The sequence below is a fragment of the Microchirus variegatus genome, assembly GCF_963457635.1.
Source record: "Microchirus variegatus genome assembly, chromosome: 5".
In the NCBI taxonomy this organism is placed as follows: Eukaryota; Metazoa; Chordata; class Actinopteri; order Pleuronectiformes; family Soleidae; genus Microchirus; species Microchirus variegatus.
In genome coordinates, this window is record NC_139806.1 from 14,848,588 (window position 1) to 14,865,147 (window position 16,560).

A 16,560-nucleotide genomic window follows, 5' to 3' on the forward strand; every position below is an offset into this window, starting at 1 on the left:
TACATACTGCACCTTTAATGAAGAAACAGCCTTAATGGTGCTGTGTGTATGTGTATGAGGCTTTACAACGCAATTCAAAGACTTAGTCCTGAGACTTTCAAGAAAAGGTAATTTATTTTAAATCTATACAGTTGACATGTAAAGTATTCTTCTACTTTTTTTTTTTACATACATGTATTAGCATTACACATAATATACTAACTAAAACTATACAAACCACGGCGTGTGAATTCTTACACGAGACAGAAAGACAAACACAGAAGTTAGGACCAGCTTTGTCCTCTCTTTATTTGCATACAAGTAAAACTATGCAAAGTGGATGTTCACACTGGTTCTCCAAAGACTATTAAAACATTCATGAAACAGTTGTAAAATTCAAGTTTTGGTTGTAGCCCTACATAACCACTGCCATGGCATTAGTCCAGACCCCCTTCTTATATCTGTCTAAAAAAAACCTTTATAATTTTAAGCATTCACAAAATACTTTCACTCTCATGGAGTCACTTAATATCTCTCTGTACAGTTAAGTTAACTGCGGATTTATGCTGTAGTGTAAGTGCAGACGATTAATGATACAACTTACAGGACAAAAACGACTTTTAAAGACTGTAATTCAAAATACAGATGACCTATGTATAAAAAGCACACGCAATGTGAACAAACTTTATGTAATGTTTAAAATCATGGCGATATTCATACTCATAGCCCTGTTTTGAGGTGCGAGTGGTCAAGCTGCTTCTGCACGTGAACCGCAGAGAGTGCCATTTCTTTGAACATTGCAGGACATTCAACACATGCAAAGCAGTAACTTGAAACAGCTTGGAGATCCATGCATCTAAATGTGACGACACATGTAACATACAGTACATTTCTATTTGATAAACACATTAAATCACTGTCGAGTTCACCATATCTAGAGTAAAGAGAAAGCAAAAAAATGGGCCCTATAGTCCAGAGAAAGACTTGCCTTTCTACATAGTTAGAAGCTTTTGTCAACACTCCTGCTCACAGGATGGTAAAGTGCTCGCAAAATGCCAAGATCGAGGCAATAGGACTAAACTTCAACCTTTCACTCTTCAATATTTTGAAAGCAAGTTTTTCCTTTTAAAATAGGGATGTACCCATACATAGTTACCATTACATGAACAGAAAGTCAATGCCTGCTAATACCAGCTTCTGCTTCAGTACTTTCCTTCCACAGCATTATTGCACTTCATATTCAAGCAAAGCCAAGTCTGCTGCTCCCTTCACTGGCTTGAACATGACTGGGCACCTAACAAAGTCATTCTGTGATTCTGCACCAACTTTCCAGCAAACAGAGTTTCAGTGTTAGGGCTTGCGATATAAAAAAAAACACGTTCAAGTCCAACTGTTGATCCACACCAGAAACACTCAAAAGCCCTCACATAATGATGAGATCATTCCTGAAAAGGATAAATTACTGATCCTTCTGCTTCCCAAGATGGCACATGACAAAGATATTCACCCAATCTTTACACACCAAAGCATGCAGGGAAATCACGTGGTGCAGCAAACAATCAAATGCACACAGTGATTTGAGTCCCTTATCCGTGTGTAGTAATCACAGGTAAAAGCCACAGTATGGTTTTCATGTCACAGTATGGACACCACACAAACACATAGGTCCAATGTAGCAAGAAAGCCACGGCTAGAGGCCTAAAGCTCACCTGTAAACTTGTCTCAGTGCAAGATTTGGCTAAATGTGATTATATAAAAAGAAAAACAGCAGAATACAAACAAGACTGCTCTCTAAAAGCACCGTGGTGCACCCATGTTGATTTTTAGATGGGCTTATAAAGCAGAGAAGTGACATATTTCTTCTTGTATCTGTGAGTCGCACTCAGCACCATCACTCCATCCTACACACAGAGAAAGACAAACATACAGGCAGGTTAGTGAGATAAAAATCCCCTTTAGGGAAATAACAGTAGTATTTCAGTTATTTCTAATGATCCTACCTTTATTGAGAGAGCATAGAGGTGATTTAGCATGACGTGGTTTGGCTCAGGCAGCAGAGCAGGATCACACTAGGAAGTAAAACGTAAAAGAAAAGGTTACAATAAAATCAAAACATGATAAGCAGCAACAGAGACAAATTAAATCAAAGCCTAGACACTGACGGATATATTTGTATCTTTGTTGAGTATGACTTGAAGGAGGTGAGGCGGGAGGATGGGCGGGGCTTTGAAATGCTCCTCAGGTCTGCACACATACTGTTCCTGTCCGTATGGACCTGGAGGAGAGCTGGACAGATCTGTGAACACAGTACACACACACACACAATCACACTGCTGACAAAAGTTTAAAAGTGTTCCAATGCTCAGTACAAATAAGTTGATAATCTAATCTGGCCAAGTGAAAAGCAAAGCCAGCAACTAGCAAGGTTTCAGACTCACAAAGCAAATCTCTTCGGCTGGTTTAAATCTGGTCACACGCTTGTTTCATCACAAAGCCAGCAGCATTTCAATTATTTCACAATCAACATTTGTCACCCTAATAACATTTGAACAAAACCAGTGTGTGAATGTTCAGGGACGGCCAAACCATCCATGTTTGTTTGTGTGTCTTAAAACATTAAACTTCCCTGATTAAACATCATTAGAATCATCAGAACCAGTAGAAACAGTCTCGATGCACACTGACCTGATGTGTCTGAGCTATCCAGAGAATCCACCTGCAGAGCGTCAAACACCTCAAAGTCAGACTTCTTCACTTGGATCAGGTTGTTGATGGTGCCGAGCTGACTGGTTACCACTGGCTGCAAAAGATTAAATGTTGCCAAAGTTCATGGTAGAGCATTTCATAATTATTATTTAGAATAATTTGAGATGATGATGATGATGATGTACCTCTGAGGGATCATGGACCCACTGCCCATCAACAAAAAACTTGTACTGGTGCTCTCCTTCAGGAAGGTCCAGGATCGCTACAAAATCATTGTGGCTTTGAAGAGAGGAAAACAACAAGACAGACGATGAAAAGTCCATCACCAGTCATATGTGGCAGTGAAAGTGAGAATGTACTGACATCTGCAACTAAAACCACCCAGTTTACCTCTTATTTAGCGGTATCTTCGTGCCCCAGCTATTAAAGGAACCAGCTATGTAGACCTCCTTTCCTCCACCTGCCCATCGGATCACAGTGGGCCGAGCCTGAGGACCAATCTTCACCAGGTCATCCAGATCTGGAGTGAATTCCTTCTCTCCCGATACCTGAAACAATCAATTCATTACAAATACAAAAAAAACATCAAACATAACTAACTGTATTGAACTTGACACGTGTTCTTAAAGAAAATAATTATAATATAATAATAATTCTCCATTATAATCCATGTTTCTCTTTGAGCACTACCTTGGATTCAGACCCGTGTGTGTTGAAGATGTTGGGGTCATCTGTGCTGTCCATCATCTTGTTGCTGGGTTCCTGTTCTTTCTGACTGCCGCTGCTGTCCGAGCGATGGGCTTTGGCTCCATGGCGATCACTGGACACTCGGTCACTTGTGTTTCCCATTATGCTTCACTATTTGAAGTGCTAATGAAAAGAAAAGACAAACTGTGAACTATCAGGGAAACATTTAATGCATAATATCCCTAGTTTTTAGTAACAAATCAATGTGATCATATTGCTATTATGTACAATATTACAAGATGGAATGACATCACAAGACAGGGAAAATCAGGGGCTGTCCAAAATGTGGTAACTACATATATACTGTTGATATTAAATTACATAACTAATATGATGACGCCAACATTGACAGGGTAATAGGGATTGCACAATAACACTTTTCAAACTGGAGTATCTGTCAATACACCGGTGTAGTCATTTTACACCTGCTAAACTATGACACTGATAACAACACATTTGTGCTACACATTTCAAGCTATTGTCAAACTGTGTAACACATATTCTTGATTGATTGGAATTTCAAGATATATCAATTACAAACACAATGAGCAGCAGTCCAGTTCACAGACTAGGCTAAACGGTTTCCCAAACAGGCTAAAAACAAAAGCTTATTAACAGATGAGACAGACAGATGTGGCTGTCTGGTCTGGAAACTGTGAACATGGACTTGCCAGAACAAATCACACCAAACCACAACAAGGCGTTCACAGTCATACTAAGAGTTGCAAAACATAATAAACATATATTAACTGTTTCGATAAGCTTAACTTAACACACTGAAACACACATTGCAGTACAGAGCAAGCATGTTATCAGTAACCTACCACTGTGTCCCCGCGGGCTGCTCAGCTGTGTCCACCCGCTGTTGACTATTTTTAGCTGCTAGCTAAACTAGCCGCTAGCTGTCACTTTCTGACAGACAACAAACTAAATATTTTGTTTGCAGCGTCGGCGTAGACTAAGACAAAGCGACGGAAACCAAAGGTAATCACCGTGTAAACATAGACAGAGTGGACGAACCCGGCAGTTGTGACTGTTATTTTACTCCGGAGCTTATTATCAGCAGCGCAGGAACAAACTATGAGACAATCCTCCTGCTGGCGTCAACAACCGCTGCAACACCACCGCCGTGCTCTAACTACGGTGCGCAGTAAGGACAAAAAGGATAATTTTACCTCAATGGCCAGAAGGACAAACTAAAACAGAAACAACAAAAGGCCCTGATATCCTCACAAAACATGCAAAACAGATATACTGAGACCTTTGATCTACCTTCATTAAATGTACCGTTGCCTTTAATGAATTTTAATGTCCTATTGGAAAAGTTGCAGGAAATAGGGAATTCAGATTTCAATATGGAGGAAAATAAAACAGATGTCTCACCTTTTCAAATCAAAAGTAGTATACAAATCCAAAATATTCTAGAGCCATGGTTCTCAAACTGTGGTACGTGTAACAGAAGTACGCAGCCTTCTTCTGGTAGTATTTGGGAGGAAAATCATTACAGAACACAGATATAAATAAAAACATATTGTCTTCTTGTTTTTGAGTAGGCAACAACCTCTGCGACCTGTTATGCCTTCATGCTGTACTCTAGTTATCTGCTTAATTACATTCATTTATTAGGGTATTTAGGGTGTATTATGTTATTTCAGAGTTTCTATTGAAGCCCATATTGTCATTTTACCTGCTTCTGCTTTGGATAAACTATATAGTAGGAAAGGGAAGGAAAGAAAGAAAAACAAACATAATTCGAGAACAAAAATACTTTTATGACCTGATTTATTTACTGTAATGCCATTAAAACAGTATTGAACTAGTTCCACTTTTGTTTTATTCTTTATCATCCTCTCCACAGGGTGGAGCTCTTATCATGCCCCGTAATCTTTAAACCAGAACACACTGGAAATGGGTGACCTTGATATCAGTGATACCGTTCTTAGGAAATCCTTCAATCAAAGACCATGTTCAACTTCGACATGAAGTTTCCACGTGTTCAGGTTAACGACATGAGTGTTATTCATTACATTAAAAAAAGAGAGAGAAAAAGTCCACACTGACAACTCATGAAGGGAAACAGAAAGCTGACTGCAGATGGCAAATCAACCACTTCATAATTCCAGAACAATAAACAGAAGTAATAATAAGATCACATTGTGGTTGTTTACGGTGGTGATAGAAGACTCTTCAATTCAGTGACAAAAAAAACAGTAGTGTTGCTTTAAAAACACATTAAACAGTAGTAACCATCACTAAAACCATAAATAAATCATAACTATAAAATATACTGTATACATACATGTATTAAACAAATATACAGTATACTTATATACGTTAAAAAACAAACACCTGCTGATGTGACAAAGTTCACATCGAGTGGCTGTAAGGCACATTTAAATGATAACATGGCCCTTTGAATTACTGATGTGTGTGTGTGTGTTGTCATACACACAGTATTCCAGTGTTAACATAGTATTGATTTTCAAGGCCATTTATTTTTAGCCGACAGCCGGTGACTGGAGCAGTCTTTGTCTGGAGCTAATGTCCCTCCAGGGCAGATGTTTATTTTGAAAGGTATTAAATTACCTTCAACCAGTGGGCATGTAAAAACATTCACAAGTTGGCCTGGTGTAAAAGGTCCTGGATATGAGTTTAAATAAGATATTAAACCGAGCATGTACAGGCTTCATCTTTCTCTGAAGAAAACATTTTCTTTAGAGGAGCACAACAACGTGTCCCACAGAGATTACATTTGGGTTGATCACAGTCTCAAAAATAAAAACAGTAGGATAAATTAAATATAAAATTGTAATTGTACGGTTTGTCTCAAGTAATGCTTTGTAGAGCGTGTTATATGTGTAATAGCAGAATAAAAATTAAAGCATGCGTACCACAAATCCTTAATGCTTATGCTACAGACAGACAACCCTGGAGTACATGCAGTTCTCCATTGACAACTCATGTCCTGTGCTGTGCTGTGCCAGCTCAAGGAAGTCATGCTCCGTGTGTTTCGTGGCCATCTCTTTTTGGACTTCAGACAATCATGGTAAATGTTCTTTTTTTTCTTTTCGCTTGCATTATCGTTTGGAGATTCCTAAGCCGCTCTTCATGTATTCGTAAACCACATAGCTAATGCTGACAGCAGGAATGACTTTCATGAAGTTTGGCAGGATGCCCCTGTAGAGTCCAAAAAAACCATCTTTGGCAACGATCTTCTTCATGAGGGAACTCATGGAGGGCTGGTCTGATGGATCCAGAGATGCTGTAAAGAGACATTAGGTCAGTTGTTGTTTCCAAATTTCACTCATATTCATATTATTGTCCAAGAGATAGTTAAGCCTTTATGTAATTCTAAGGTTTTTTTTTCTTCCTATTTATCCAGGCTTGGGACCAGCACGAATAGTACACTCTTAGAAATAAAAGTTCCCATACCATATAAGGTTCTTCAGCTTGTCCTCATAGGAGAACACTTTTTGGCTCCAGGTGGAAAACCAAGAACTCTTTTAAAATCCTTTATTCAGGAAAGGGGTTTTAAAGGGTTCTCTGGATAAAAATGGTTACTGGAACCATTAGTGTTACCAAGAACCCTTGAAAAACCCTTTCTTCAGGAAGCAAATGGTTCCTGGTAGAACCTCAGCCCTCGTAGCAGGAGCCTTTTGGAACCCTTATTTTTAAGATTGTACAATGGATGTGGGTGAGGTGAATTTAGAATGTCCAAATAATCTGACGGGGCTTTGAACTGGCAACCCTCTGGTTACAAGCCCAATTCCCTTCCACTGGGACTGTAAATGAATCAATATTTATATGATCATGATTTATCCATTTTAGTTGACCCCAGGACGTACTTAAACTGCAGTGAGTAACGTTTGAATACAAACAAAATGTCCTTGAGATTCAAATCACGGTCAAATAAGTTCGCACCGTGCTGATTAAGCCGGTCACGACTTTCAACCAACCTCCCTAAGTCAGGTGTGATAGTTGACAGAGATCGTTTTCAAATGAAGGACGCAGCATGCAAAATGATGTTACACTGTCTCTGTTTACCGAGGCAGAATAAACACACCAACAACAAACATGACCAAAGGTTAGCCACTGCAGCTTTAAATCAATAAAGACCATTTATCACAGTGTGTACAATTCATTCAACAATGTCTTGCTTCTGATGACAAAACATGCTGTGCAGTAATAACTTATGTACATACTGTAAATAATAGATGTTGCAGCCGTTATAATGTATATCTGTATGGATTATTTATTAATATTCATTCTGAACACTTCGATCTCGTCGGCACAGGTTGGGAGTGGCGGCAAGATAAACGTGCTGTTGCTTTTGTGATATAACATAATATAAATCAGTTTTACAGGCTATGGCGTAAATCAGTCCAGATTAGGTTTATCAAGCCTAGAATCTTGGCTTTGGTTTTATCTTGTCATTTTATGGCTTTGAATAAGGCAATAATCACCACAGTCGTTATCAAATGCAACACTCAGTTTACCTTGTGCCTGCATTCGTGTGCGTACAAGTGCCAGTGGATAGCTGGCCAGCTGACCACAGGTGCTAGAGATGGTCCCGCAGCCCAGCAACACCAGAACTCCAGGGTTAGCCGAGTCTTTGGCATGGTACGACAACCACGTGTTCTTTAGACTCTGAGAAAAAGGTGTACATCAGCAAAACACAGACATAGACTTCTCTGATTGGATTAAATGCAGTCTTGCAATTGCAGATGATTTGGTTTTTTTTTTAACCCTTATGAATTAGTTCATTAAACAAAGTGCCCTCTGGAGTAAAATATCGTTACTTACCTCATAAACAGCGAGGTCTATCCCAGCGTAGGGAATGATGCCCAATAAGTTTGGAATGTAGCCCTTGTAGAAAGCTTTGACTCCCTCCTTCCTCAGGATATTCTTGGCACAATCGAACACTCCTGAATACTGGCCGGTCTTCCTCAAAGTCAGTCGGGTTTTCAAAACCTTAACATTACAAAAGAAGATAATGTGTTGATATCTGTGACATTTCTAACAATGTATTTATTTCTTTAATTAATTACTTATTTAATCAATTAATTAATGATGTTGTTATTTATTTATTTAATTGTGTATTTAATTAATTAATTATGTTGTTATTTCTTTAATTATTTCTTTAATTAATTAATTAATTAATTAATTAATTAATTAATTAATTAATTATTTCTTTATTTAATTATTTCTTTATTTAATTAATTATTTTATTATTTATTTAATTAATTAATTGATTTTAAAAATGTATTTAGTCGCGGTCTTACCTCCATTGGGTAGATGGACGTCTGTGCTGTGGCTCCTGCCAGAGAGCCAGCCATAAATCTCTTGTAAGTCTCGATAGTTTTGCCTTCTGAAGATAACAACTTCTTATACTGCAACACAATCGCATAGCAAGAAATAAGCAGCACGGCAAATTTTTGTCACAAATGTTTCCCTTCACAGAGGCGCTCTCTTACTTGTTCATATGCCATGAATTTGATCGCTGTCTCGGGTGCAATCTTTAAAACGTTAATTCCATTTCCCCTCCAGAGTGACCTCAGGCCTCCCTCTCTTATCATTTGCCTGAAGCCGCCGACCAGGCCTATCTTGTTGGTCTTAGAGGAATGAACCTGCAGTAAAAAAACAAAAAACGATAATAATGTCAACTCCATCTCTTAAGAAGGAGAGGAGACATTTGGTCATTTTCTTCACCTGCATGAAGACTTTCATCCTGTCCAGAGGGGCAGTGCCAGTGCGAGAGATGGCTCCTGCCACAGCGCCAGCAAAAAGCTGCTTCCACCAACCGCCAGAGCTTTTCTCTTCTGCGGTGAACTCATCAGGAATGGCGAGGCTGTCGCCGATATCCAGCATCTAGTGTGTTTAAAAAAACAAAAAACATGTTTACTCACTTACTTGTATTGTCTTTAAATCCTATATTTATGCTGTTTTATTTGGAGGGTGAAGCAATTGCTGGCATACGAATTTTGGGAAACACATATTCACCATAAACTAGGAGCTTACTAACATGCATATAAGTCACATACTAGCCCTTTATTAGTAAATATTAAGCACGTATTAACACCTTATGTAGGAAAAAACGTAATGCATGTCGTAATAGAGGTAGAATAAGGTGTTAATGTGTGCTTAATGATTACTAATAAAGGGCTAGTATGCTACTTATACTAATAAGCACCTAGTTAATGGTGAATAAGTGTTCCCTTATCTAAAGTGTTACCGAATTTTGTTCTTTACAATTATGATAACAGATGCATCACAAATTAAGTAGTCATTGGAGAAGAAAGAACGTTTTTTAATTAATGCAATCATTGAGAAAACAATTTGGATAACAGCCAAATGAACCAATCAAACAGACAAATATTCAGAATAACTGAATATTCCTGCCCATCGCGAGAAAGTAAAGTTATAAATAAAGACATGTGGGGTCATGGAGAGTGTAGAGAGTGTACAGCGGGTTGTCTTCCCACCAGAGGGTATTCATGGTTTGATTCTAGGCTCTGCTCGTCTACATCAGCACGAGTCCCTGGGAAAGACACTTAATCACAAGTTGCTCCTGACATCAGAGCATGTGAATAGCTCCGTTAGTCGGGGAAAAAAGCATGTGTGTGTGTGTCTGTGTGTGTGTGTGTGTGTGTGTGTGTGTGTGTGTGTGTGTGTGTGTGTGTGTGTGTGTGTGTGTGTGTGTGTGTGTGTGTGTGTGAATGTGTCAAAGGCAAAAACTGTAGCGCTCCAAGTAATCATCAAGACGAGAAAAGTGCTGCATAAATACAGGCCATTTACATGTATGCTCTTGGCACGCTTTAACTGTGTAGCATCAAAGAGACAACACTATATACAAAACCTTAAAGGTTATGTTTTTATCCAGGTGCACATCAGGTATAGCCCTCTTTTGTGGTGTATCTATTCAGTTTTTAAAAAGGCCACATTGTGAGGAAACACTAAAAGTGCTGCAGTAGTCACAATTTTACACAAATCAACAACTTATCCTTTAGCTGGAGGTGCTTGTGAAACCCTAATCACTGCGCTGACTGAGCCCTCATCATACATGTTTTAGCCGTTTCAGATAAACAAGTCCACTGTTTTCCTAAAAGCATTAAGGTGTCTATTACAAACAATGGTATATGGCAGCAATTTAATTCAATGCAGGGCCTGCGCTTTAGTCGTGCACATGTACTGCACGTAAAATATGATATAGGAAAGCAACTCTGTCCAGGTTTGTTTTTCATTTTCCCCACAGTGGAGCAAAAAGTCAGAAATCTTTATTTGCACTAAGAGGTAGAAGACGGTGTAGTACAATGACCTCATTATCTTGGAGAGTCCACTCATTTTAAACGACTGAGAAAATGTGGACTGTGGTGAAAATCCATTCTGTCAAACACTAGAGGAGTAGAGTGTGTGATTTATTCCACTGCACCATTACCCTCTGTATGTGTGGGTGGAGTGTTTGTGTGTGTGACTCTTGTACCGAGGAGTGTTTCCAGTAGCGTATGATCTCTTCCAGGTTGTGGCCCGGGTAAAACAGGAAGTGTTCCCTCCACTCAGTCCAGTCCACCATCATAGTGCCGTCAATGTCCATACTGAGAAAACAAACACAGAGAATAGATTACTTAGACGACTGAAAGCATCTCAATTCTCCATATTTGTTTTGGGTTAAACTGGATAGAAACATAAGTCACAAAGTGGGTCAAGGTGAAAGTCAAACCTCTGTAAGATTTTTAGGGCATCCTCTCTGCTGACGTCCATGCCCAACTCTGCAAGACTCTGCTGGATCTCTGTGGCATCGATGCGGCCTAAGGCGATAAAAAATACAACCCTCTACTGAAATATGTGCCAGTAGAGACAATAGGCACGTGGCCTAGTAAACATTCTCTGGCATTTGTCATTAGGTGTGAGCACTCGTGCCAAGCATTTTAGCAACGAGGCAACGTTTCACTCACTGCCCTACCATCATTGTTTCTGTCTAAACTCTTGAACGTCAGCCGCAGCCTCTTCTCATGCTCTTTCAGGTATCTGGTGAACTCGTTGAAGTCCAGACTCCCATCTTTGTTCTGGTCACCAGACGTCACGATCTTCTGCAGAGATCAAAGACCAAAGATCGAACATTAAAGATCATAGATTGTCTGTGTATGGGTCACTACTCGGTCAACTGATTAGGAGCTTCCAGCTGTGCAGGTCAGTTAATGAATTTTTGAATATCAAAACACATCACTGATCTCCCACTAACCCGCCAATCTACTGCCGAGCGGCAAGAAGCATTTATTCAGTCAAACTGCTGTACGTCCAGTTGTTTGTTTGTTTTACAGTAGAATTCACTTCTGAATCCTAACTGCTGTATTCCAAACTGTTGATGTTATGCTTCCTCCTTGCACTTCCTGTATATTGACTGTCACTACACTGAGAAATACACAGAGAGAGTTGCATGGCACTTGTGGGCGTAATCAGCACTGTGTGGACTTATTTGGCAGCTGCCTGAATGTAACGACATGGACGTTCTTTTACGGTCAAAAGTTTCACACTGCAGCTTTAATACTTAATACTTTATTATCTATATTTAAAATATTTAAAGAACCAGTACGTAAGAATTGGTGACATCTAATGGTGAGACTACAGATTGTAACAAACACAGGACTCCTTCACTCAGTACGTTTACATGCACAGTTTAATCACGCTAATGCCATAGTCTGACTAAGACAGGCAATCGGACTATACATGCGGAGGATGCATTGGCTGTGTACGTCTGACTTTGTCTCCGTAGGTGGCGCTGTATCTCTCTATAAGCTAGTGAGTGTCCGTTTCCTGTTGACCTGTACGTCACAGAAAAGCAGACAGCGAACGTCTCTTTGTCCGTCCAAAAGTGGGTCTTCTGCAGAGCTTTCGCTCTCGCCGGCACAATCGTGTCGTCTTGTTTTTTTTCCCAGGAAACAGAACTGCAGTTTATACTTTGTCTACGTCTTCTACTTCCTGGTCAAAGACCGGGGAGGAATGTTCTGTGCATGTGCAGAACGCTTAGTCCGACTAATCATGCAGGAGTAATCGGACTATGTGTTGCATTATCCAGGTATGTTAGTCCGACTAAGACTGGCTTGATTTTAGTCGTCCTAATGTGTTTGATATAAAGAAAAACTAATTATTGTCTTAGTCCAATTAAAATTGGACTTTTACCATGCACGTAAACGCACTGACTCGCTGTCCAACTCCATAAAGCAAGGCCCTTGTCTGAGTACATACATAAGGCTTATTCTAAGGCTGTGAAGAATGTTCACAAACCTCTGAGAAGGAGAAGTATGCATTCAGTTTTCACTGCAGTGTAGACACAAAAGGTTTGAGAGACCATGATCATATAGTTCAAGAGTTTGGCCAAACATATCAGCCAAAAATAAACTGCATCGAACTGTACATAATACAGTTTCATGAGCTGCCAAGCTCAGCATTGGTGATAAAAAATGACACATCGGTCGAAACTCTGGGATATGAAAATGCAACAGCAGCAGAGCAGGATCTGACGCCCTGACTCTACCTCGACTCTACCTTGACTCTACCTTCTCGTGTCCCATATGTGTGTTTGTTTCACCTGTGCAGCCCCCTGGCGGAACATGCCCATCGCCTTCAGGCCCGCTCGCAGCTCAGCGACATCCACCTTCCCATCTTTGTTGGTGTCGAGTCTCTCGAACAACTCCTGGTATGACTTGCTACTGTCGGCATCCCAGCACCGAGCGCTGGACAGTAGCGCAGCGCGTAACGCCTCATACATGGTCACTGAATGTGGAAGTCGCGTCCGAACAGACGAGCCCTGCTTCCTGTAGTCAGGTCAGGTTGTGGATGTTGTTGTTTTTTTAATCCATGCTGAAAAACCCACCCGTGAATCCTGGAGAAGCTCTGACACCGAAGCTCGCGCTGAAAACACTTGTCCTCTGCAGTTACTTTATTTTGCAGCAGCTCGCCCAGCGCGAAGGAGGAGGAGGTGTAATAATCGTAGTGTTTCAGTTCTGCAGCAGTCCAGGAGGGCGGAGTCAAGGAGGTGACGTAGCGCCTCGACGTTTAAGGAAAAAAAGCAGGAATTATAAGAATGTAGGAAATGGGTATAAAAACAACAAACCCCGGATTAACTGAAAATATAATCTGCATTAGGTATCTAACTGTGGTGTTATTTTACACTTAATCCGTTACACATGCAGCAGCATGACACATTATATCTAATCTCATCATCTGAAAGGAGGTGTCATTTCCCAACACACACACATACAGTATCATGTTCCTGCAACGCAATAACGCAAGTCGCCACTAGAGAGCAGTGTTTCATCAGACAAGACAAGTGTGGTCTAAACGTGTAGTCTAAAGGTGTAATATAAGTGTGTAGTATAAGCATGTAGTATAAGTATGTAGTCTAAACGTGTAGTCTAAAGGTGTAATATAAGTGGGTACTATAAGTGTGTAGGCTAAGCATGTAGTCTAAGTGTGTAGTCTAAACGTGTAGTCTAAAAGTGTAGTATAAGTGTGTACTATAAGCGTGTAGTCTAAGCATGTAGTCTAAGTGTGTAGTCTAAACGTGTAGTCTAAAGGTGTTATATAAGTGTGTAGTACAAGCATATAGTCTAAACGTGTAATATAAGTGTCTAGTATAAGCATATAGTCTAAACGTGTAGTCTAAACTTGTAATATAAGTGTGTAGTCTAAGCACATAGTCTAAGCGTGTAGTCTCAGCACGTAGTCTAAATGTGTAGTCTAAACGTGTAGTCTAAACGTGTAATATAAGTGTGTAGTCTAAGCATGTAGTCTAAGTGTGTAGAATAAGCATGTAGTCTCAAAGTGTAGTCTAAATGTGTAATATAAGCGTGTAGTCTAAGCATGTAGTCTAAGCGTGTAATATAAGTGTGTAGTCTAAATGTGTAATATAAGTGTGTAGTCTAAGCATGTAATATAAGTGTGTAGTCTAAACGTGTAGTCTAAGCATGTAATATAAGTGTGTAGTCTAAATGTGTAATATAAGTGTGTAGTCTAAACATGTAGTCTAAGCATGTAGTCTAAGCGTGTAATATAAGTGTGTAGTCTAAATGTGTAATATAAGTGTGTAGTCTAAACGTGTAGTCTAAGCATGTAATATAAGTGTGTAGTCTAAACGTGTAGTCTAAGCATGTAATATAAGTGTGTAGTCTAAACGTGTAGTCTAAGCATGTAATATAAGTGTGTAGTCTAAATGTGTAATATAAGTGTGTAGTCTAAATGTGTAATATAAGTGTGTAGTCTAAACATGTAGTCTAAGCGTGTAATATAAGTGTGTAGTATAAGTGTGTAGTCTAAACGTGTGCCTGTAGTCTAAGCGGTCAGCAAAAAGTAGGACTTCCCTGTTCACCCAAAAACTCACAAATGTGACTTTACTAGTAATGCTGACGTAACACCATGTGACTCATATCCCCATATGTGACCGTCGACATATTCAGTGACCATGCAAAGAGCCGGCATCTATAATAAGTCGGATACAGTCATTTTTATATTCTCCCACGTTGTAACAATAATTCTTTTATACAGTGTATAGGATTTTTGGATTGTATCGGATTTTACATTTTCACCTGTCAAATATCCAATCCAATGATTTTGACCAGTATTGGACCTGTACTGAGTATCGTATTGGCTCATCCTGACCTAAAATTAAAAGACAAATGCATATGGAGCCGGACTGTGGAACTGTTTTTACATTTCAAGACTGATCTGATCGAAAATATATGATTCTTTGAAGCTTGATTTCAAACCTGAAAGTCAAACTTTATTTTTCCCCTCATTATTTTCAATGACCGCTCGTGGCCTATAATACCCAGACCACTACAAGATAAAAGGTATTCCAAGGACCCCCTAATATATTTCCTTTGGAATAATTTCACTATTAATGTATTTGTATTTATTTCAAAGATAGCATCGTTAGTTTAAAAGGGACAAAGCATATTTAAGAAAATCAATATGCCAGAGTTAGCAGAAGCTTGGCAGGTGACAGACAAAACATACTGTAACTCATTTTTTTTAAATATTTAATTTAATATTTGCTGATAAAAATGCCCGTTCAATTCCCTGCAAAGATGAAAGTATAGATCAAAGATCAAATCTGATCATGTTCTCTGTCTGTTTACGTGTCTCACACACACACACACACACACACACACACACACACACACAGCCTCACAGATAATCAGTGGCTGATTAATGACATAGCCTTTGTGACAAACTTAAATACTGTTAAGTACTGGAAAACGTCTTCTTTTTCATTATTTTCCATACTGATTGAATCAGGTCTTTAAACAGGTCAGTGGGAATTTGAGTATGACAGATGTAGTGATTACACTGATGTCTCATTTATATTTCAGGATTTTATATTATTTAGAAAAAAAAATTGTATTGACTGATTTTTTTTTAAATCTGGGATCAACAAATGGTGTATAGACATTTTTGCTTCTTGCTCTCATCAGACATATCTACAACTCAGTATTGGGGCCAAACTGAAAAGAAAAAAAACATTATGAGCATAAACTTGTAATATGAAGAGAATAAAATCATTATAAATCAAGGAAAGATGATTATAGCAGCAACCTGCGACAAGATGCGAAACATTTTGTGAAGTTCTATTTTGGTTTGGGGCTTCACAAATAAGGAAATACTTAATCTTTTGACACATCAGCACCACATTATCATTAGCATCAGGACTTTGAAAAGATTGTGCAAGAAAGTGGGTTTGTTTTTTCGAAGAAACAAATCACACAGACTTGGAGAAAATCATCAACTCTATTCTCGAAAGATTCTGTTTTTTTTTCTTTGTTGTTTGGCCCTAATTCTCTGTGTACATATCTGTGTGTTCTCACCAGATAAAAATGTAAGCCTAAATGAAAAGCCAGAGGTTTTGCAAGGCAGATGTGTTGTTCTCTGCTCCAGCGAGGCCCCACCCACAGCTGTTGGCCCTAAGCCTGTCCGGGTTGAAACGCCCCTGTAACACAAGCATGTTGTCCTCTCATTATTCAGTCATTATAAGGAAGAATGTCAATCACTGACGATACAGAAAGTTACTTTTCCTATAAGTGCATGAGAGTGTCTGCGTAAAAGTCCCAAACATTACAGCCATGACCTCATAGT

General features: G+C 39.2%; 2 protein-coding genes across 2 annotated transcripts; both read right to left on the reverse strand.

Annotated features, from left to right (window-relative positions):
• Positions 1–222: 222 nt before the first annotated feature.
• Positions 223–4,529, reverse strand: prkab2 (protein kinase, AMP-activated, beta 2 non-catalytic subunit). The gene is made up of 8 exons (XM_083889445.1): positions 4,257–4,529; positions 3,376–3,555; positions 3,076–3,233; positions 2,871–2,964; positions 2,665–2,779; positions 2,142–2,275; positions 1,980–2,048; positions 223–1,880 (listed from the first exon to the last, which is right to left on the reverse strand). The coding sequence occupies exons 2-8, from the start codon at positions 3,532–3,534 to the stop codon at positions 1,803–1,805; spliced, it is 807 nt and encodes a 268-aa protein (XP_083745571.1). The 5' UTR covers positions 3,535–3,555; positions 4,257–4,529; the 3' UTR covers positions 223–1,802.
• A 1,980-nt stretch (positions 4,530–6,509) lies between these two features.
• On the reverse strand, positions 6,510–13,300 carry LOC310927250 (mitochondrial adenyl nucleotide antiporter SLC25A24-like; the record flags this gene model as incomplete). The annotated part of the gene is made up of 10 exons (XM_083889544.1): positions 13,019–13,300; positions 11,393–11,519; positions 11,150–11,237; positions 10,913–11,024; positions 9,142–9,300; positions 8,907–9,059; positions 8,715–8,822; positions 8,236–8,403; positions 7,929–8,079; positions 6,510–6,694 (listed from the first exon to the last, which is right to left on the reverse strand). Exons 1-10 carry the CDS (start codon positions 13,196–13,198, stop codon positions 6,510–6,512), a joined length of 1,431 nt encoding a protein of 476 aa, XP_083745670.1. The 5' UTR covers positions 13,199–13,300.
• Positions 13,301–16,560: the final 3,260 nt, after the last annotated feature.